This window comes from Ruditapes philippinarum, unplaced genomic scaffold (assembly GCF_026571515.1).
Source record: "Ruditapes philippinarum isolate M1 unplaced genomic scaffold, ASM2657151v2 ctg3280_1_1_1_1, whole genome shotgun sequence".
Lineage (NCBI taxonomy): Eukaryota > Metazoa > Mollusca > Bivalvia > Venerida > Veneridae > Ruditapes > Ruditapes philippinarum.
In genome coordinates this window covers 69,471-93,695 of record NW_026856131.1, presented here as the reverse complement: position 1 = coordinate 93,695, position 24,225 = coordinate 69,471, and the positions used below count along the sequence as shown (strand labels likewise).

At 35.8% G+C, this 24,225-nt stretch overlaps 1 protein-coding gene across 2 annotated transcripts in view; it reads right to left on the bottom strand.

Annotated features, from left to right (window-relative positions):
* Window positions 1-430: 430 nt before the first annotated feature.
* Window positions 431-24,225, bottom strand: part of LOC132745492 (E3 ubiquitin-protein ligase UBR5-like) — a 45,782-nt gene continuing 21,987 nt past the window's right edge. For both annotated transcript variants that reach the window (XM_060734441.1, XM_060734440.1), the window contains exons 19-36: window positions 23,726-23,875; window positions 22,873-22,995; window positions 20,276-20,523; window positions 18,036-18,267; window positions 16,281-17,606; window positions 14,347-15,085; window positions 13,980-14,075; window positions 12,867-13,083; window positions 11,396-11,575; window positions 9,010-9,079; window positions 7,900-8,171; window positions 6,940-7,073; window positions 5,548-5,796; window positions 4,002-4,230; window positions 2,822-2,947; window positions 2,249-2,393; window positions 1,774-1,859; window positions 431-818 (exon numbers count right to left, since the gene is read on the bottom strand). In XM_060734441.1, the coding sequence (XP_060590424.1) occupies window positions 606-818; window positions 1,774-1,859; window positions 2,249-2,393; window positions 2,822-2,947; window positions 4,002-4,230; window positions 5,548-5,796; window positions 6,940-7,073; window positions 7,900-8,171; window positions 9,010-9,079; window positions 11,396-11,575; window positions 12,867-13,083; window positions 13,980-14,075; window positions 14,347-15,085; window positions 16,281-17,606; window positions 18,036-18,267; window positions 20,276-20,523; window positions 22,873-22,995; window positions 23,726-23,875 (4,835 nt within the window). In that variant the 3' untranslated portion in view covers window positions 431-605. The remainder of the gene's footprint in view (window positions 819-1,773; window positions 1,860-2,248; window positions 2,394-2,821; window positions 2,948-4,001; window positions 4,231-5,547; window positions 5,797-6,939; window positions 7,074-7,899; window positions 8,172-9,009; window positions 9,080-11,395; window positions 11,576-12,866; window positions 13,084-13,979; window positions 14,076-14,346; window positions 15,086-16,280; window positions 17,607-18,035; window positions 18,268-20,275; window positions 20,524-22,872; window positions 22,996-23,725; window positions 23,876-24,225) is intronic.

Below are 24,225 nucleotides of genomic sequence, written 5' to 3'. Positions count from 1 at the left end.
CAAATAAAAGAATCCAAAGATTCTGTTCGAGTGTCAGCATGCCAACATTTTTTAAACCACTTGGCCATGTAGATAATGCCCTAATGACTAAAACACAGCTTATATTCATTACAATTTCATAAACTGAAGATAAAAAAAAAAATACTTCATTTTGCGTCCAGAAAAATTAAATACCAATGACTTTTTCTCATGTGAATTGCATACTCAATTTATTATTCTTTGTTAATAAATTCATAACACACACCAGATCTAACCATAATAATTTGTAAAACTAGAAAAGTGTTAATATAACACTGATGTCTCCCAAGTTCCATCCTTTTTTTTGTCAGTCTACAGACGGACAGTGTGACAGATGAATACGGGCAAATCATTATCTCCCCCTCTACGTAGTGGGGCGGGGCGGGGGGACATAAAAACACGTTAAGAGAGCTGACAAATTTTTTAGCCGCTCGGGATTTTTATTGTGCACAATCAAGCATCAAGCTTATTACAATTTTTTGTCACATATTCTGTCCCTCTTGGGTTGAATGTACCTCGTCATTTTCTATGATCAAGAGCACACATTTAGTTGTATTTAACACAAAAGTTCTAGAATGAATTTAGCATTATACAAATCCAAAAGCTTTAGTCTTGATGGCAAGTAATAGTTTAGTCTTCAGGATTTGTTTTGTAGTATATATTGGGATATAGAGTCTAGATATGCATGTATTTGCTGTGGGAAGGTGGTCGTCATCCGCAGGCCGTATTGTGATACTTGGCATCGGCTGGAAACCTTCCTCGCTCGCTGGAAGAGCTGGGCTCGACGTCCAGAAGTATACCTGAAGAGGCAAACATACATATAATTTCTAGCTGGTAGTTTTTTTATTCAAACATCAAGGAAAAAAAAAATTTATAGCCGTACTTTTAGCAAATAGTTTTTTATTCAAACATCTTAAAACTTTTTTTTTTATTCCTGTACTTCTAGCAAAACTTAAGATAATTACATGATAGACAGAAACAGCATGATAAAAAGAAAGAGTAAGCTCTATGCTACTACTGAATAGACAAAAAAAATAGACATTTTTCTTTCTCTTGGTTGAGGGATGCATTTGTGTCTTCATATTTCATTATAAAAATTACATATAGGGAACAATTTCCAGATGAATACCCTAGTAGTGCACTGTTTCAAGCAAATATTAACACCCAAATAGAACCACAAATCTTCTGTAAGTTAGATGACAATATTCTTCATATGAAACAATGCAATGTCCCTTGCAGGATTAGAAACACACATTAAATGTTGATATAAAAAATATGTGATATATTGCATTGCAAAGTGCTGCTCTACATAAATAATTATGCCCCTTGTGTGTATTTGGGATCCCTCACATTACAGAAGACTTACACAATGAAGATACCGAAACCGGTATAAAATAAATAACCTAAACCAGCTCTTGTGTTGACGTGTTGTACTCCTTTATTTTCTTCATATTTTAAAGACTTACACAAGTTAACTTTGTTATAATCAATATTAAAAACAAGAATAAACATTAAAGATCAACAAGGCAAAGGCAACGTTCACAGGATGCAGCCCCCGACACACTTATGTAGGGCACCCAGAAGGCACAAAACCAATAGACACAAGAGGGACATGTAATGTGTGAAATAACATAAACCAAGACAGGCCTATATGGGAATTAAAGGGATAAAGGCTGTAAGAGTGAAAAGGGGGATGGGCGTAAAAAAATGGCAAGGGGGGGGGGGGGAGTACGCTAGTAAAATCCATATACATACCAAATCTTGCCTCTCTATATTGTTCATCTTTTCTACAACTGACCAGAACCAGCGCTTAAACCTCTGTACCTTCTCGTTACTCTCACCTACAATACAGAACAAAACCTATGTACAAGCCATGCCAAGAATGTTTGTATTCTTTAAATCTAGAAAACAACGTATAGCATGTGTGATGTCTGGGGGGGGGGAAAGTTTATATATGATACAAAATGATCCATAAAACAAGTCATTTGTTACCATGGGATAATAAGCTAACAAATGCAATAAAAATTCAAAATGTCGGCCGGAACTGACAGGATTTATACCCTCATCATGATTCTTTTAAAAAGAGATGAACTTTATGAAATGATAGTGTTCATAAACTCACTTACAAAATATCCAGATAAATTGGTTCAAAGCAGGCCAGTCAGTCCATTATATAAAAACAGCGAGTGTGTTAAACCATAAAATCTTGAATATGATGAAAATAACTTACTACTTTCATCATTAAATGATGTATAACTTATAAGTGTCTGTACACTGATGGTTCCAACACCATTCAACAACAGTCGGAGATCCTCTGATGTCAGACCTTCTAACGAGTTAGATGGTATCACATCAAATACGCCCATTCTTAACCTCTGAAAAAGGATAACAAGGCAGTATGTTAAAGAGATTAGATTAATTTTTTTTAATCATGTGGGCCATCACGAGCCATTTTGTTTTGTTTTTGTTTTGTTTTGTTTATTTAATTGGAAACATTCAATATACTCAAACACGTATGTCGATTCGTAATTCCATAATACCAAATAATTCTTTGAATAAAAAAGTTTTTATTAACCTGAATGTAATCATATAATTTGTTTCACAAATATCCAAACAGTTTGCAGCGGTTATTTTTATAATTGTCATATACATTCAATGTCCCAAAAAATTGACAATGGATAGTTCCAAAAATGAAAGCCAGACAAGTCCATTTAAGAAATTCGGCAAGTTGTGGGCGAAGTTTATCACTGACTTTCCATCTTTTTTTTAAAAATAAATTTGTTGTGTGTAATAGGTTCGTTACCTTGAGAGCTTTTTCTCCAACTTTGACCATTCTATATTCAGCATACCTACGAACATAATCGTGTACATTCTGGGCGGTCACTTCAATGTCCGTTCCTCCTGGCACAAGTTCTACTTGCTCTCCGCCCTGATAAATACAAGAGATATTAATGAGAGAAACGTAATGGGTAACAAGTATTACAAAAATCACTAATCAGTTGGGTTTTTTTTTTCATTGAGAAAGTCCACTAGCTTTATGGTTGTGGCAAATCAAATTAGAATACAAAGACTAATAGGGCAACATCATTTTTCATTTTGTAGGGGGGTGTGCATCGTTGTTCTGGCAGACAGATTGTCAAACACAATTGAATATACAAACACTCAAGTATTTCTTCAGGCATAGGTCAAGACCTGCATGGATCATTTCTCTTAAACATATTTAAATTTTTTTTTAGTTTGATATCAAAGTGTATTATATAAATTTGATACCAAAGGATATAAATCTGATACCATGTACATGGTATAAAAATGATATCATAGTTTAGAATGTGATATCACAGGGCAAGAAACTGATATCACAGTTTAAATATGATATCACAATGTCACACTATAAATCTGATATAACCTCGGATTTATTTTTTATTTTGGTTTGGTTTTAAGTCACACCAACACAGTATAGGTCATATGGGGACTATCCAGCATTACTGGTGGAGGAAGATCTCAGGTGTCCCTCTGTACAATATTTCAGACAAAAACTAGCACCTGAATAGAACCACCGAAATTCAATTAGCTAGCTGGATAGCTTTTTCACATGAAAGAATCCAAGACGCTGGTGTGGCTTGAACCTACAGCAGTGAGAGGCAAGTGGTTTGAAGTCAACGACCTTAACTACTCTGCTACGGACGCCACTATACAACTTCCTATAAACCTGATGTTACGTGATGCAAATGGCCAAAAGTCTGCCAGACTCAGTAGAATTAAACTAATGCATATAGTACACGTAACTATCTTCACATTTCTTGACTAAGAAAAGCTACAATTAAAAGTCTGTGTAATAGTTAATATCAAACTTTTTATTACAACAGATATTATTTATGCACATTTCAATTTTGAAACAATTTCCATGTGTACATAATGAAACCGGATATAACATAAGCTTTACTATTAATGACTGCCATCAAATCAATGAAAGATAAAGTTACCTCCTCAGCACAAAGTTCTACACAGAAGTTCATATCTAGAGCCTGAAACATTAGTGACGCGTCTTTCGTTTCCGAGTCTAGGACGAGTTGTCGTAAGCTCTCGTACATGACCGGATCAAAGAACGCCAGATCGTGCCAGCCTATCTTTCTCCCGAGAATGTATTTCAGCACATGACGATTCATAAACAACGGACACATTTCGTTTTGCAGAAGACATAAACCTAAAATCCTGAAAAAATATCATAAAACATTGTATGCAAATGTACATATACACATAATTTACCATATTTCCCACATGTATCACATACGTGCAAGAACATGACCGACACAGAATCTCCATATTGTATACAAATGTGATATTGAGTACATTTAAGATATTATGCCATTAGGCTATTGCTTTCATTAAAGGAGATGTAAAACAACAGTATCATTGTCAAGGGCATCTTGACATTGTTTACTAGTACTTGTTTCTGGTTTTCATAGATTTTATTAACAGATCACAATATGTACTTATAGTATTTATAACAAGAGACTCTAGGAATACGTTTTAACATTTATGCACATTTCAATTTTGAAACAATTTCCATGTGTACATAATGAAATAGGATATAACAATAGCTTTACTATTAATTTCTGTCTTCGAGTCAGAAAGTAAGTCAGGATGTACTTATAGTATTCACAAGATCCCGGCATAGTAAAATCCATTTGAGTCAAATACAAGTTTTAGATCTAGATATTTCATTACAACCCTATTATATATTATTATACCACTCAAATCTGTATCTATTTTAGCACAATTGTTGACATGTTGTCACCTTAGAACAATCACAGATTAACTCCTATTAAATTATATACAAAAAGTAAGCCCATTACTGCACTTAGATGACATTAAACATAAAAACTGTTTTTAAACTTTTTTTCTGGATTTGCAATAATCCTGCTGCAACCCTTTAATAGAGAAATCTGGCTTTCATCTTTTTGATTTGTCCATTATCATGTATAGGGATATCAAGATGAAAAATCTGTAGGGTGTCAGTCAACAGTAAAGGAGTTTGGTACGACTGCATAACATGAAAAAGTTTGACTGTCTCTAAACTGGTAGTAAGTTTTAATATAGACACGGCTATTCATTATTTTTAGGGATTTTTTTTTTAAAAATCAGTACTGACTGAATGTTGACCATTAATTAGACCACATATCTTGGTCCGAACATGTGACTAAGGTAGTCTTACTGTAGTGCTAAAATCGGCCAATATTGTAGCAAATTGGTTATTTCAGGAACATTATTTTTTCAAAATCTTGGGCATTAGATTATTTACATTCACTCATCCTTTTTTGCTATGAACTAAATTCCGGTTATAAACGGTTAAAAATTATTGAATACAAAAGATTGTGAAAAATAAAGTTCCGAAAATGATTTAAATGATGAAAGATTTATTACGATGTTGGCCGGTGTTAGAAATTTTTTGGCGGGAAAGCATCACAGTAAGACTACCTTAAGTCCATGCCAATAGGCTAGAAGTTAATTAACAAAACAAACATTTACCTGCCCACATTTCTAAATGCATTCAATCTCTCGGGAGAACCTTTCCCCGGACGTAACGAGTAGTACCCACGTTTACCAGGTTGCCAGAACAACGGTGCATTATCCTCAAGATCATCTTCATCATCAATGTCACTACGTCTGTCAGTCTGTGATGCTGGTTTCTTCTTCTTGTTAGAATTGTTACCAGATGAGGACAGGTTGAAGATGTCTAAATCTAACAATGCTTCGGCATTCAATGTTCTTTGTTCCCTGTAAATGGAATTTTCCACATTGATAAAATATTGACACAGCACAGGGCTTATTTTCACAGGTTGGGGAAACAGCCCTGCCCTTAATTTTGGGAAAAAATTATGCGGTATATTTGCAAAAGGGGAAGAAAAAAAATTTGATGTAAATTCAATTTTGGGGGAAAACTGCATGTTTTTAAAGAATTTTTCTTTGGGGAAGCAGCCCTATAACGGCCCCTGCTATTGAAGGAAAAAAAAACCCTGCATTGCCATGGTTAAGGTCTTACCATACACATAAGATATAACCTTACCAGATCCAATGTATTTTTTTTTGCTCCTTCCATTTTATCAGACATAAGAGCACACCTAAACAGGTCCACTGACCTACAATTGGCAAGCTCAAAATTTCATGTACGTAAAATAATTCAACTTTCCCAAACATGATTCGAACCCACAGTTTTATGAGGCTGGTGACTTTAGGAGGATTCTTCAGGAAACTTCATAAATGAGCAAAGAATGGCAAAGTAGTTTTCAGATTGCTTTGATATTGATTATAAAGACAGAAATCTTAAACACATCCATGGCAGAATAAAGGACCTTAAACAGTAATCTCCTATTATGATCTCACAGGCATGTGAGCAGTCACATACAAATATCTTAAGTGGTTGATGGAGTATAATTTTATACAATATTTGTTTGTTATGTTGGGTTTGTGTTACACTGACACTATAATGATAATATGCCAACTTTCCTGCTACATTGGTGAAGGAAGACCTCAGGTGCCCCTCTGTTTATTACTTCAGGCACAAGTGGGCATCAAAGTAGAACCACCAATGCTCTGTAAGCTAACTTGACAGCCACCTCACATGAAAGAATTCCAATACCCTGGGTGGGATTCAAACCCACAGCGTTAAAATGGCCAAGTGATTTGAAGTCAACAACCTTAACCAGGTAGCCACTGACACCCCATAACGTTCCATAAGAAGTAACACCAAAGTTATGCCAACACTGACACCCAGGTGAGTAGGATAAATTCTTCTAAAGTCAAGCTAAAAATACACATAAAGACGGATAGGATCAAATTTACCCTCCCCCACTCTCCACCCACAACCCTAAAACAAACAAAGCAATAAAAACAAAGAAAAAACAATTCATAACATCGTACCTGGTATTGTGGGACATACAGATATCTACAGCTTCATCCACACGTTGTCTTAGGGTCTCCTCTGATGTTAACATCACTATTAACTGGGCCGGGGATAACTCTAACAACATACCAGTTATCTTAGGTGCCAGCGCCTGTTTTTGAAGAAGATGATAATAAATTATCAATCACATTTTTAGTAATAAATTATTCTTTTGGGAAGATTTTTTGGCTTAACAGATAGAATATTACTAGTTAATTAAGGCAATGCAAACATATATTTGGAATAATCATTTCAAACATGGTCAAAACAGAGTACATGTACGTAAAATGATTTGACAACACCATTCATATCACAATTTTCCTTTTACAACAAAATATTTTTTTTATCGACAATTGCAATATAATATCAAATACTGCATTTAACACTGACTTTAAAACAAATTGACTTTAATTATTTCAAAAAGGTTAGGATATAAAATCAGATATATTTTAAACAAGTCATGTATACTGTTGTTGAAAATAAACCATGTTTAAAATAAATTCTTTTCATCATACAAAACATATATCATAAAAAGAATAACAAACATACATTGTTCTTGTTTAAAGGGACTCCACTGAGGTTTGTTTGACATGATGGGACTGAAAATATTTTTTCCAGATAAATGTACCATTAGTGGTTTAGACCACTAATCTTTGTGCAAAATTTCAGATCATTCGCGCACTTTGTTTTCCAGAAATTTTTTTCAAATTATAAAAAATTTACCCAAAACGAAAAGCGTCTAAATGCTTTTCACACAAATCGGGCTAAGGAAACCATAAAAATATGATTTTCAATTTATTTCAAAATATATTTCTTAACTATCTTTGCATATATTTCTGTTTAAAGTTTCCCAGCTCATTCATGTAAGAAATTTAAATGTTATGTTCATAGCCTTTTGAACCTCAGTGGAGTCCCTTTAATAAACGTTCTGTACTTACAGGTTGAAGAGCCCTAACTCTCGGGAACAATCGTTCTCCGAGCTGTCGCCTATACTGGGTCATTGTATCACTGCTGCCCTCTGGTGGTGGCTCTGGATTGCTGGAAGGATTTGGATTCGCGTCAGATGGCATGTAAAATGGTGGAGCATCGTAGGAGAGTGTGCGACGTGAGTCACGTTCTCTACTGCTACGTCTCTGTGATGACGACGTTCGCTGCCTCTCGCGTTCCCGCTCTCGTTCCCTCTCTCTTGTTCTCAAACGCTGAATTAAATCTGATCAAAAACAAGACAACAATAATCAATATTAGAAAACTCCATGTATTTCAAAATCATAATCAACTTTAAATGAAGTAACTCAATTTTATAATTCCAATTTCAAGTAAAACTAATATAAATTCAATTTTCCGCCAAAGCAATTTTAAGATCAAATTTTAATCGTATTCTTCCTGTGTTCCAAATTATACTGGCTCATGTCCATGCCTATTTTTAAATGTTTGGATATTTAGCCCAGCTATACTCTATAGTGACAGTAAAAACTTAGTAATTTTGTAAATACTATGTAAAAGGTTGAAACTTATACAGGTCTATAAAAATTGCATATAATTTTGTCATAATTTTATACATACTATAAAGGAAATAGGATTTTAAAGTTCAAATAATTTTTCACGGGTTGGGTTTCAATTTACTCAGACACTCTTTTAAGTTAAGCTTCCCTGGTAGAAGTGCCGCACCATACTTTACTTCAGTCTTGGGCTGGCATCTGTGTAGAACCACGGGTCTCCTATTAGTTAGCTAAGTTAGCTGATAAGCTTCCTCAATATAACACTCAAAAAGTCCCTGGCAGGACTTGAGCTCGCAGCAGTGAGGATTAATATGAGCCGCGTCACGACACAACCAACAAGTGCGTCTGATCAGAATCCATGCTGTTCGCTATCAGTTTCTCTACTTGTAATAGGGTTGGTAAGCAAACAGCATGGATCCTGATCAGACTGCCCAGGCTGGTCTGGATCCATGCTGGTCGCAAAGGCACTGTGTTGGTTTTGTCGTGACGCGTCTCATATCTTGATTAATATTTTAGGCTTATCATATAAAATACATATTCTGTACTTACTGTATTGTAAACTTTTGCTGCCAATCATTATGCTTTCAAGGGGAGGTAATTTTTCTTGTGATAGCACTGCCTGTAAAACAAAATTGATGAAAAATATTGATGAAATAGTAGTGGAAATTTTACTTCTCACATCAGCTTTAAAGATTTATTTATTCTTTAATATTTTTTCTTATTAAATTTCTGGACACTGTTTTGATACTGAGGAATGTGGTTGCACTTCAAACTATGGCCAATAACAAATCATCTTAAACAAGATATGTTTGTAAAACATGTATGCCCCCTATCTGCAGCCAATTTGTCATGTGATCAGGTTATTATGCATGACTTCTGACCCAGTGAACAAGCAATTAATAAGGGTTATGTAGTATCTACTGGTCATGACTGGTCACAAGGTATTAATTATTGTGACCCCATAGGTTGTGTGCAGCAATTAAAGTTATTAAAAATCTTACCAAATAATATATACATAAATTTTATGAATCACATAGGCCTCATTAATGAAAGCCATGATGTTATATTACATAAGACCTTCAAATGTGTATACCAAAAGCACATAAAAATATCAACCAAGGCAACTTGAGTTGTTGAGTTATTGGTCAGAAACGGTCATTAAGTACAAGGTCACTATGACATTGACCCCTTGACCCCAAAATCAATAGGGGTCATCTACTGGTCATGACCAATCATCATACCAATTTTGAAGTTCCTAGGCCTAAGGGTTCTTTAGTTATTGAACGGAAACCGTTTTTACCTACAAGGTCAATGTGACCTTGACCGTTGACCCCTTGACCCCAAAATCACTAGGGGTCATCTGCTGGTCATGACCAATCATCATACCAACTTTGAAGTACCTAGGCCTAAGCCTTTTTTCATTATTGATCGGAAACCGTTTTTACCTAAAAGGTCAATGTGACCTTGACCTTTGACCCCAAAATCAATAGGGGTCATATGCTGGTCATGACCAATCATCATACCAAGTTTGAAATTCCTAGGCCTAAGCGTTCTTTAGTTATTGATCAGAAACCGTTTTTACCTACAAGGTCAATGTGACCTTGACCTTTGACCCCTTGACCCCAATATCAATAGGGGTCATCTGCTGGTCATGACCAATCATCTTACCAAGTTTGAAGTCTCTAGGCCTAAGGGTTCTTTAGTTATTGATCGGAAACCGTTTTTACCTACAAAGTAAATGTGACCTTGACCTTTGACCCCTAAATCAATAGGGGTCATCTACTAGTCATGACCAATCATCATACCAAGTTTGAAGTTCCTAGGCCTAAGCCTTTTTTAGTTATTGATCGGAAACCGTTTTTACCTACAAGGTCAATGTGACCTTGACCTTTGACCCCTTGACCCCAAAATCTCTGGGGTCATCTGCTGGTCATGACCAATCACCATATCAAGTTTGATGATCCTAGGCCTAAGCGTTCTTGAATTATTTATCGGAAACCGTTTGAACATACAAGGTCAATGTGACCTTGACCTTTGACCCCAAAATCAATAGGGGTCATCTACTGGTCATGACCAATCACCATACCAAGTTTGAAGTTCCTAGGCCTAGGGGTTCTTTAGTTATCACTCGGAAACCATTTGGTCTAGTGCAAAGCAATATACCCCCTCTTCTTCGAAGTGGGGGCATAACTAGGAATATCTATTTGAAAGCTGAGAACAGTATCATATTAACATTTTTCAGGGCAAACACATCAAATATCTATCAAATAGGAAGTATCTTATCTCGAATTACTAAAACTTACAGTCTAAACTAAGCATATTTAAGACATTGTCCTTCAACAATAAAAGATATTCCAAAAATGAAAATAAATGTGATGAATAAAGGAACATGTCTGCATCAAAGAGGAAAAGTTAAATACAATTAAATAATATATGTATAGCATAGGTTTGAAATATCAAGATTTTTTCACTTTCATTCCAATGGCTGTCAAAATTCTTGCTAAAATAAGCTAGACATCTTCCAAACATAGAAAGATCCAAAAGTTCACACACACATTGGAAAAGGGCAATATATCTGAACCTAATGAAACAAGAGCTAAAGGTAAGACAGCATGCTTGACTCTTTTCAGTGCTTGAAGGCAGAACTAGAGCCTAGATAGAGTAGACTTTTCTAGTTAAAAATGAGCCATAATTCTGTCAAAATTCTTATTAAAGATATCGGCCTTAGATAGTGATTTCTTATTATGCTCTGAAATAAGTGTTTAAAGTTTCAAGCTCATTCCCTCCAGTAGTTTTAGAAATACCAACTTGCATGCAAAACTTAACCAAAGTGTGAAGGCCACTTTGACACCTAGGTTAGTACAACAGCTCTCCATATTCAAAAGCTCTCCATATTTTTTAAATAGTCAACCTAATAAAAAAATGATTATCTTACATTTGCCAAAGCTGTATAGAAACTCCTGGCTACACCACTTCCTTCACCTGGCTCGTCTGTAAATGTCACCTTCACCCTATGTACTGCCAGAGGTGGTCCACTTGTATTAGTCCTTCGATTAAAGTACGTGTTTAACTGTTTAAAAGATTGGGTGATGAGCTGATTTCTTGATCTTACAACCTGAAAGAAGGAAGGTTTAACAGTTCAATTTTAGAACATTTAAAAATTTAGTAATGTTATAATCTAATACATTAAGACATTTCTTACAAGTCCTTCTGCCATATCTCTAAAATAATGAATGTATTAATAATTTAACAAAACTCACTTTCTTAAATTTTTGAATATATTTATACTTTAACAGAACTCTCTTGAAAATTGCAGCCACACTTTTTTCCAGTGTAGTCATGTGCTAACTTCATCTCATAAATTACTGCTTATGTAAGAAAACAAGAGGGCCATGATGGCCCTGAGGTCGCTCACCTGTATATAGGCCTCCCCCCCCCCCCCCCCCCGGGCCAATTTTAACCCAAGGGCTTTTATTTGAACAAACTTTGTTAACACTCACTAGAAGATGTTTCATGCTTAATATCTAAACTCTAGCTATTTGGGTTTTTTCAAAGCAGATTTTTTAAGTTTTTGCTATACACATATAAGGAAAATCAATGACCCCAAGGCGGGTCCAATTTTGACCAAAGGGCTTTTATTTGAACAAACTTTGTAGACACTCACTAGAAGATGTTTCATGCTTAATATCTAAACTCTAGCTATTTGGGTTTTTTCAAAGAAGATTTTTTAAGTTTTTGCTATACACATATAAAGAAAATCAATGACCCCCGGGGCGGGGCCAATTTTGACCCCAGGCCTTTTATTTGAACAAACTTTGTAGACACCCATTAGAACATGTTTCATGCTAAATATCTAAGCTCTAGCTCTTTGAGTTCTTTAAAAGAAATAGCTCTTTGAGTTCTTTAAAAGAAGATTTTTTAAGTTTTTACTATATATATAGGGTCAAAATCAATGACCCCCTGGGGCGGGGCCAATTTTGACCCCAGGGCTTTTATTTGAACAAACTTGGTAGACACTCATTAGAAGATGTTTCATGCTAAATATCTTAGCTCTAGCTCTTAGGGTTTTTTAAAAGAAGATATTTAAAGTTTTTTCTTTCAGTTGCCATGGCAACCAGAGTTCTGCATGGAATTAAATTCTTTGAACAATTTTTAAAGGTGACCACCAAAGGAACATTCCTGAGAAGTTTGGATGAAATTGGCTAAGTGGTTTATGAGGAGTTGTCATTTAAAGTAAAAGTTTACGGACAGACGCCGGACGGACGCCGGACGAAAAGCGATCACAAAAGCACACCCTGTCACAAAGTGACAGGTGAGCTAAAAACAAGACGTGAACTACAATTAATTGTACTTCCAATGTCTGTAACTACCTTTCAGCTACATAAAAATGCTTTTGAGCAACATACCTCTAAGCTAAGATCACGTTGTTGCGAGTTCCGTATCTTTTCCATCTCTCTACGGAATTTGCTCTCTTTCACAGGAAATCCTCCTAGCTCGCTAATAACCGAACCTTGTTCTGCCCCTACGTCGTCACAGAATACGCGGCCAAACAGATCCAGCGCCAGCCGCCATCTTCCCAGCAAAGCATCATGGGATATCATCTGAGAACGTGTAGGAGGTTGTCTAAATGATAAAATGAATAGGTAAAATTGTAGGCAGTGTTTATTTCCAATCATCTTTAGAAGGATTCATAAAAATGATCCATTCAAAATGCCAAACTGTGCCTCTAAAGATGGTTTCCAAAAATTCCCAAAAATCATAAAGGTTTACTTAATTTCAAGAATTAAAATCTCCAATAAGCAAAAAAAATAAGAAGCAACACTATAAGAAAATGCAATATTTATATTTTGATCAGATTTATGATCTGATTTAAGCTCATTTGTGGAGAAAGTTCTTTTGATTTGTATGTATCAATTTCAAGTCCACTTTCCGGACCCTACATCTATTATCATGTATGACAGTTAAAACATACTAACAACCAGAACATTCGAAAAAGAGTATAATAATATCTCTTTTTGATGTTGCAAACTTTCGACCAAGCAAATGTTTTTATCACAGGTTTACTGAGATGAAAATACAATCAAATTTTACTATCAGGACGGAAAATTTCTTCCATCATACCCAAAATCTCAATCAATATTCTAAGTAAACGGAGTTAAAAATATAAAAGATAAAGCAAGAATTTTGATGGACTTTAAAGTTCTTTGATTTCTGCAGAAATATGCTGTAACAGAATTTGAGTCACTTTAGAGTTGACTGTATTTCTTCAATATCACATATTTATTATTATAGGTTTTTTACATAACACCAACACAGTAGAGGTCATATGTGACTTTCCAGCTTTACTGGTGGAGGAAGACCTTAGGTGCCCTTCTGACCGTTATTTCAGGCACAAACGGGCACCTGAGTAGAACCACAAACGTTCCATAAACTACCTAGTGGGAGGGGCAAGCGATTTGAAATAATTCTCCTTAATATCACGTAAATCACAGACAAAAAATGCAATCTTAACTTCATACCTTGACACAGCCTGTGCACCTTGCGATGTTTCTATGACAACAGTGTTAGAGACATTTTCATTGGCTCCTACCATGTCCATAGGTGTATCGGTAGAACTGAATAAAACAAATTATTTCTTTCTCACTGATAACCTGTACCACACAACATTACAAAGGCATTGATAATAACAGAATTATTTTTCTCAACAACATCCGTGCATTACGACCAGGCTTTATACTGCTGACTGATAATTAACAAAATTAATTAACGTCCACTAAAGAAATTCATCACATTTCAGATATATCGAGTATTAAGTGACTTGCCCCAAAAAAATCTCCCTACAGAATTATACGAAGCTTATACTTCATAAATAATTTCTATGCTTACCTTGTGTTTGCTGTAGCAGTTGGAGGTCGTGCCGGTACCTGTTGCAGGGTGGTCAAAGCAGCTGCAGACTTGCTAAGATCAAGGGAACCATCAGTGTCCATACTCAATGGCACATCTGGAGCCTGGCTTGAGCCAGGTACCTGGCTTGACGGGGCGTCACTAGACCTACCCGAACTCAGATCCAGGCTCCTACTTTCAACACGTGACAGATCTAGGCTTCCCATTTCCAAGCTACTAGCATTTTCTGGATATGATGAGTCTGTTTGTGAAAGACTCGAGCCCGATATTCCATGACCTGGAGGAGTGATTGGCGAGGACTCTGGCAAGCTTGGTGCAGCAGACATTGCTCCCTGGCTACCTAATGTGGAACTGCTGGGTAAAGAGTCCGACCTAGTACCTGGTCGAACAGGGCTCTCGCCTGTCACGCTATATTCTGTAACACCACTACTGCCGGACAGTTGTGACTGTAATGGACCAGAGCTTCCAAGTGACAATGCCATACTACCAGTCGTGTTGCCGACCCCGGTAACACCACTGCTCCCTGCATGATCGGAGTATGACTGAGTCCTTCTAGATGGAGTTTCCAAGGAGATTGACATGTCCATTGGAACAGGTTGAGTACTTTGAGAGTTGTCTGCTGCACTTGCATCACTCGACAATGTGGCCGACCTTGACTGATTAGTGCTGAGATCTAAACTGGTCTCTTGACTAGATAGGGCTAAATCTCTCTCAAGTGATACTGAAATAAAAGAAAATAAGCATAACTAGCAAAAGTCATACACACTATATTGAGGTGACAAAGAATTTTTTTTATTGTAATACATCCAAGGAAGAGCTCAAGATGCATTATTTGAGGCAAAAAGAGTAGAAGCAACAAAATTATAAAGGTTGCTCATACAAGTTTGACAGTTAAAACAATAGATGTTAGTGAAACAAAGTAGTCATTTTTAAATTGACTTTTCAATGTTACCTTTTTTTAGATTATCTAGACATGACAAATCTCCCTACAAAATCTATAGACTATAGGCAAAAGCAAAGCTGTTATTGGCCCTTACCAAGGTCACAGTGAGCATGACCTTTAGCATACTGACCTTGAAATTAAAAGAGGTCATCTACTTGTCATGACCAATCTATACATCAAATCTGTAGTTATTAATCAGATAAGCATTTTCATGCTAAGTGACCTTGACCTTAGACCAAATGACCTCAAAATCAGTAGAGGTCAGATCTTTCTTTATTGATCAGAAAAACGTTTTGTGCAGTGACCTTGAGTGTTGATTTAATGAATACATAAACAGTACTTATTATCACAGTATCTCAACAACAATATCTGAGGAATGTAGGCCAAAACATTCCCTTGTTATTAATGGAAAAGCTTTTTGTAGTCAAGGTTATGGATACCTTGACCTTTGACTGTTTAACTTAAAAGTCAATAGGGGTCATCTATAAATCATGACAAACCTTACACCTAATCATCACAGGACTGTATGCCAGTGTTCTTTAATAAGACAAGGTCTGGTCTACAGACAAATCAGATGGACAAACAATACGCAAAGCAATATACCTAAACTTCATCTAAAGCGGGAGAGGGTGAGGGCATAATTACCCAAATTTTATCAATAGCAAGAGTTGATGATGCAAAATTTTGTCAAACTTATAGTTAATCTCAATAACATAACAAAACATAACATATTCAAAATGATAAAATTCAAAAATGACTAAAGTTTCAGCAATAACCACATTATATGAAATGTTTAAGTCATGACAAACAGAAATCTAATCATAACACTAATTGATTTCAAATTCCTAATCCAGATAAAAGGGGAAACAGGTATCACAATATTGCTATTGATGCCTAAAAAAACAACAATAAAAACATGAAAGATTAAAGAAATAATTGTTCAAGTCAAGATGAAAATACAGTTCTACAATACCTGTAGATGCTTGATTTCTAGATGGGGATTGTCTAGAAACTGCTGCAGAGCCTTGTGATTGGCTAACATCTGAGGTCACAGGTGTCATAACCATTGATACAGGAGATTCGGTGTTACCCACCCCTTGCACACTTCCAGCCGGCTGCATAATTACCGGGGTGGAGGTAGATGCTCTTGAAGGAGATGGGGCAGATGTGATAACAGATTCGGAAGTCAATGGTATATTTACAGCAGTTGTTCTCAAATCACTTGGCAGAGGGTCACTGACATTAAATATAGGGGAACTTGCCGATAGCAAGTTAACTCCCATGCTAGCAGACGATATATTTGCAACAGAAACATTAGCTGAAATTGCTGTACTTGAGTGAACTATGACACTTGGCTGGTGAACTTCCGCCCTTTCTGACGATGCCTGTGGCGTCGTTGAAACGTTTACTACTGGATAAATACTTCGAACGGTTGGAGAACCGGATTGCACTGCAGGTGGCACACTACTAGTCTCGCCCTGTGAGGTTGGTCTAGCAGACTGAACACTTGAATCATATGCTGATGAGAAAAACGGGGATGATATTGAAGGGTCGCCGGAATCCCAGACCGGTGCTGGCTGATATGTTGCTGAACGTACAATTACACTAGCACCTGTGTTAGACTGGTTATCGTTAAATCCACTTGGAACACTAGACTGGTTATCAGTCTGCAATTTACCAGAAGCTCCCGACTGTGATTCAGGCACTCTAGCAGATAAAGATAAATGCAACGGAAGTTTATCTAGCACACTTTCACTACCAGGTACAGTCTTTTCATCCACTGTGGAATTCGGGACAATAGTCTGCTTAGCAACACCGAACAAATCCTCCCGCCTTGCATTCGGCTGCAGAAGATGTGGCTGATCAGCCAATGGCAATGCTTGAACAAGTGGTGTCTGAAAAGGATCGGGTGGCGGGCAACCCAGAAATAAAGTTGAATCTGACCTCTGGAAAAACGTATGTTTGCGACCTTGTTTCCCAGACATCTCGCCATCGCCGTCTATACTCTCTGTGTCCATAGACATTGCATTGTTTAAATCGTCATCGTGATCATCATTCTCGTTCTCATCATGCTCCTGCCACGATATCACAGATATACCGTCACGAAGGACGTCTGTGTCCGTATCCGTTCCGCTCCTCATGTAGTAAATCAGAGCGTCAAATACGTATGCCACATGACGTAACGATGCAATATCTATAACTGGTAAGGAGTCCGAATGTTCATTGTTATGTGATCTCATTAAAGATAAGGCATAGTTTAGAAAATCTCTCCTTGCATTATTCCCATGGTCAGTGGTACCTGTAAAACATAAAATAAATTCAATGACTTTTGCCTTCAGCTTTTCTTTAGGTTAAATATGTTATTTTTAGATAAATCATAACACTAAAATTCTTAAACAACCAAACAATTTTCTTTACTGGAATAAGTACAGATTTAAAATTAAGTGGATTTTAAAAAATCTTATTACAGTTATTCTTTCCTAGTGATAAAATTTTTAAAAAATGTGTTCTTAAAACAAATAAAATTTCTTCAGCTAAAAACCAGTTTATTCTGAAAAAAGGATATTTACAAAAATCCATACCATTTCTAACATTCTAGTACATTATTACCATGCAGTACAAATAAAGTTCTGCGAGCTAGTTCAATTTACAGTTCAGTTTATGAAATAAGAATCATTAAATATTTAAATTCGTATTACTTTATCTGCAAATAAAACAAAAGCAATACCTCCAAGGGCACCAAATCTTTGTCGTCGCCGTGTATCAACCACTTGTAAAATCGGTGTCTCTTCTCTTCGAGTACGCTCCCGGGCAGTCCTTACATGGCACAGAGGGTGACTGGGATTGGCAGGGTCTGATGTGTTACTCAGGGCAGACCCGAATCTCAGCTGGGCCTCAGTCGAGTCAAGAATAGTGATCAGCCAGTCCCATGTTGGCTTTAACTGATACTCTAAATACAGCTGAAATAATAAACAAAAACTTTATAAAACAAACATGCCTCACAAATCTGCGCTTTCAGAGCCATTTTGGGATAAATCACTCCAATCAGCGGTATAACTTTCACATAACTGGCAACAGAAGCAATAGCAACATGATATTCATAATGTTTCCTGATTATCAATTGAAGGCACATTATGCCTCAGAAATCCATATTTTTTTAATTCTTTAGAAATGTCAAACATGCGTTTAATAATGTTTTAATAATGGATTTAGAGCATGTTAGATGTTCAACAACTGAAAAAAGTAGCGCTGGACAGGCAGTGATGTGTCATAAAGGTAGCAAAATGTAAACAAAGTAGTATTTTGACCTCCATTCAAAATACTACTTCACTAAATATTCCATTTGCAAACAGAGCAAAAACAAGAGCTGTCTGTAGGACAGACAGCATGCTCGACTATTCTAAGTGCTTGATAGTAAAACAGCCTTGATAATGTTAAATTTTTTAAGTTCACAAAAGGGCTATTTTTTTTTTTATAAATTCATGTTATAGGCCTTAGAGAGAGTCTAATTATACAGTATTGGCTTGACTATTCAGAAGGTAATGTCACAAGGGTGTTTTATTGAGTATAATAATACTAATTACCTATGAATACATAAATTTGACAGAAAAGGTACAAAGGCTTGTTATTAAGATGTTTTATCAAGTAAATCACTGCTTTATTATTATGAATGCACAAAATTGTCCCAAAAAAGGCACAAACCCTTTAGTAGTTATTGAGATAACAGCTTACAAGCAAAACTTTACCATGAATTTCTAAGTTGAAAAAGGGGAGAAAAATCAGCCTAAATGCAAGATAGAATTATGGATCTTTGTCAGTGACCTACAATTATGACCCTAAATGCATATGTGAAGTTTTAAATAAATATCTTTAATAGTTATTGAGATATGTAAAACTTGCATGTAAACATTTACCAAGAGACTAAGTAGAAAAGGGGATATGAATCAGCCTTAATGCAAGATAGAGTTATGGAACTTGGTCAGTGACATACAATTATGACCCTCCAATTATGACCCTAAGTGCATGTGTAAAGTAGTAAATATCTTTGAAGACCTTTAACCTTTAACCAAAATTTCTAAGTTTCAAAGGGGCAAACAATTCTGCAAATATTGCAGGCAGAGTTATGCAATTTTGCAAACTGATGTACATTGTTACTATAAAAGAGTGTTTTAAATTTCAATTGAATATCTCGAGCAATAATTGAGATATGTGACTTTACAAAAAAACTTTAACCAAAATTTCTAAGTTCCAAAGGGGCATAATTCTGTCAATATTGTAGGCAGAGTTATCCAACTTGTCAATCTGATGTACCTTGTTACTATAAATAAGTATTGTAAGTTTGAATTGAATATTTCAAGCAATAATTGAGATATTTGACTTTACAAAAAACTTTAACCAAAATTTCTAAGTTAAAAAGGGGCATAATTCTGTCAATATTGTAGGCAGAGTTATCCAACTTGTCAATCTGATGTACCTTGTTACTATAAAAAAGTATTGTAAGTTTCAATTGAATATCTCAAGCAATAATTGAGATATTTGACTTTACAAAAAACTTTAACCAAAATTTCTAAGTTGAAAAGGGGCATAATTCTGTCAATATTGTAGGCAGAGTTATCCAACTTGTCTATCTGATGTACCTTGTTACTATAAATAAGTATTGTAAGTTTCAATTGATAATCTCGAGTAATAATTGAGATATTTGACTTTACAAAAAACTTTAACCAACGCAGACGCCGACGCTGACGCCGACGCCGACGCCGGGGCGACTACAATAGCTCTCATATTCTTCGAATAGTCGAGCTAAAAAAAAAGATAGTTATATTTATACAGCAATTGAGTGTTTTGTGGAAACTGGGACAAGATACCAAATGTAGAAATAGAAAGCCTATGAGAAATGTAAATTATAGCATTTCTATGGCATAATGGGCCTTTAAATATGTCAGAAATCAGATTAATCATGGTACATACCTGGAGTTCTAGGGCCTCCTGATCTGATATATCCAGTATCCTAGGTAACGTCGGGGCAAGGGCGTGGTAGTCCTGTAACATTGTTAAAAGGTCGGCTATCTGACGCACCACAATGCCGAACGACCTTGCCAGCTGACTGCATGTGGTTGCCATGGTGATAGGTGCCTCCGGGGTCACGGCAGCAGCTGTTGTGACAGTCGTCCGGCGAAGATTTGAGGGGTCTATATAAATCAAACTGCTTCCACCTCCTGACAACAGCAAAAATAATATAAAGTCAGAAAATATAATAAATCTACACAAAACAAACTCAATAAACATAACTGGTCCCGGAAGAGGCTTGTTGGGCAAACACCCGACCAGTCTATCAGTGCCTAACTAAGGCTATAAACTTGTTTTTTCTTGATTTCTTTATCTAGTTTACCTCCTCAATTTACTGTGAGGTATTTACCTCCTTAATTTACTGTGAGGTATAGTCAAATTCTGATTTGATATACGGCTTTAGTCAAATTCTGATTTGATATTTGGCATTATAAATTCAACTAAATAATTTATCTATCAAACCACAATCTAAAGTCTCGGTACTGTAACTTGTATGACAAATTTTAAGAGAAAGGGAAAGAAAAGTAAAATTGAAACACAAAAGCCAGAAGTAAAATAAATAAATAGCATTAACTTATACATGTAGGTCATTTTTGCCCCAGAATTACTTAAATTTTCATGTCTCAAAAGCTTTTTATTTTTGGTGTACTATTGTAGTTTCCAAAAATTTGCTCCTTGACCAATTACTTGAACCATCTTTTTCTTCTGTTGCTTTTTGGTAATTCATACCCTTATACTAGTGATTAAGTATATCATATGGAAGTCAAAATACTACTTTGTTTACATCTTGTTACTTTTTTTTAACAAATAGCTACTTTCTTCAGGTGATAAGCATCTAACAAGCTGTAAACCCATTATTTCAATGTTACAAAACTCATATTTGCTCTTTCTAAAAAACATTATAACTAGAAATGTGTCCATAGGACACGGGTGCCCCCACCGCGCCACTGTTCGGTCAATCTTATGACTCTAGGTCAAATATTTTTTGAAAACTTAAAATCTTTTACCAAGTAAAGGGCAAGAACTTTACAAATAATGAATCCACAAGCAAACCCCAAGGTGCATAAGTACACATGCTGACCAACATTCTTGTAAACTTTCAGGCCTACAAGTGAAATACTTTTTGAGCTATGCATGAACAAGTTGAAAATTGCAAATTTATACTACTGTAAGTCAAGGGCAATAACTCTAACAAAACTGAAAAAAATCCACATGCAAAGTCCCAGGTGCATAGCTTCACAGTGATGTGAATCATTATTCTTGTATTTTAGTGATGTTGATCATTATTCCTGTAAAGCTGGTTGATTCTAACGCAAGCACTCAAGGAACAAATAACAACATAATGAAACAGTTTTTACTAAGTCAAGGGAAATAACTCTACAAATACTGGATAAATCCACAAGCGAAACCCCAGGTGCAAAACTTTATATGCTGAGCAACTTTCCCGTGAGGTTTAATGACTCTACATGTATGTCAAATCCTTTTTGAGTTACATGCGACACAAGTTGAAAATTGCAAAATTTTACTAAGTCAAGGGCAATAACTCTAAAAATACTAAAAATATCCAGACGCAAATACCCAGGTGCACAACTACACATGCTGATCAACATTCCTGTAAAGTTTCATGACTCTAGGTCAAATCCTTTTGGAGTTACATGCGACACAAGTTAAAAATTGCAAAATTTTACTAAGTCAAGGGCAATAACTCTAAAAATACTAAAAATATCCAGACGAAAATAACCAGGTGCACAACTACACATGCTGATCAACATTCCTGTAAAGTTTCATGACTCTATGTCAAATCCTTTTTGAGTTACATGCGACACAAGTTGAAAATTGCAAAATTTTACTAAGTCAAGGGCAATAACTCTAAAAATACTTAAAATATCCAGACGAAAATACCCAGGTGCACAACTACACATGCTGATCAACATTCCTGTAAAGTTTCATGACTCTAGGTCAAATACTTTTTGAGTTACATGCGACACAAGTTGAAAATTGCAAAATTTTACTAAGTCAAGGGCAATAACTCTAAAAAAAACTAAAAATATCCACAAGAAATTACCCAGGTGCACAACTACACATGCTGATCAACATTCCTGTAAAGTTTCATGACTCTGGGTCAAATACTTTTTGAGTTACGTGCGACACAAAAGTGAACAGACGGACGAACGGAAGGACGGACGGATGGAAGGACGGAAGTTCTCACAGGACAGTAATTATGTGGCTACTCTATTGTTCTCTCTATTGTTCTTTTTAGCCACACAAAAGAAAATAGCCACATAAAAGCATTGCGGAATGAATGACATCAAAGAGAAAGAACAGTTACCTATTGTCCCTCTAGCCACATAATTACTGTCCTGTGAGTGCGGACGGACAGACAGACAAGGGTAAATCTAAATGCCCGCCACTAAAGTGGGGGCACAAAAATATTCATTTCTGAGGCTAAATGGGCCTTTAATACTAAATTAGATGTTTAGAGATTATAAGGTTGTTACCTGCGGTGGTGGCTGTAGTTGTGGCTACAGCTGGCGGAGCCCGGGTACTGCTCTGAGGCTCTCTCTGTCTAATTGCCCACTGCATTGTTTGCGGAGCCTGCAATGTCCTCTGACCTTGATTGGCTGAAATAAAAAATACCAGAAAACAATATAAAATTAAGCTATTCATTTCTTCATTTTCTTAATAAATTACAAATATAACATAACATTTCTTCCATATATTCCTTTCTAAAAGTGAGGAATGGAAATTTGTTATTTAATAGAATACTGGACGCGATAAAAATAAGCTAAACAGTGCCCCATTTGAGTAATAAATTACAAATGTAACATAACATTTGTTCAATTGATTCCTTTCTCACATTGAGTAATGGAGAATATTATTTATAATCAAGAACACTTCATTCTTAAAATATTTTGTAAACATTTTATCTTAGAAAATTCTGATGATTTTGCAATGATTTTGTAGTGTTATTTACCACTGTTTCTATTCTGTACAATATATGACTATAGATATGTGTGTGCGTGTTGATTACCAAATGAATGTTTCTCTTTAGTTTTCTATAGACTGCTATGAAAAAAGTTTATAAAAAATTTTTTAAGGTCCATTGTGTTGTTGAAACACCCAAATTTTTTCCTGAAATCAACCAGTACTAAGCAAAGATATAAAGTTTCTTTCTCAAGGAAATTATGACTTGCCCCTGACGGGGTTTGAACCCATGCGGCCAGCAACCTCTAGATTACTAGTCCGACGCATTAACCACTCAGCCACTCAGTTGGACCTAGTAGATACCAAAACTAGTTTAAAACTAAATTCTACCAATGGCTGGTAATGTATGAAAGTAACTCGCCCTACCTGCAGCATTATTTCTACGTTCAAGTTGTTCATCGAGGGTACCAAGGTCTTCCCCTTCGTGTTCCTCACTGTCCCCGCCCTCACTTTCATATTCGTCCTCCTGGTTGGACGATTCTCCCGAGTCAGAGAAATGAGCCAAGCTTCCCATACCTGAAGTGCAAAGTTAACCAAATATGACTATAGAATCGAGAACATATTGTTACGTTTTTACATATTACATTCTGTTTAGATATTTTCTTTCATCACAAAATGTGTCCCCTTTACAATCACTGCCATATAACTATTTAAGCAACCTTCAGCTTTTCTAAAGTTATTTTTAGATAAATCAAGAGAATTCAGGTGGAAAATGAAATTTGCCGGTGATAAAATACATAAACAACAAGCAAATTCGTTGAATTTATATCCCCCGCCGAGTACTGGTTATTATTAACACAACAACTGAAGACATAAGGCTTTATTTATATATTAATCATGGCATAAACTGTAATATTCTTTGAACT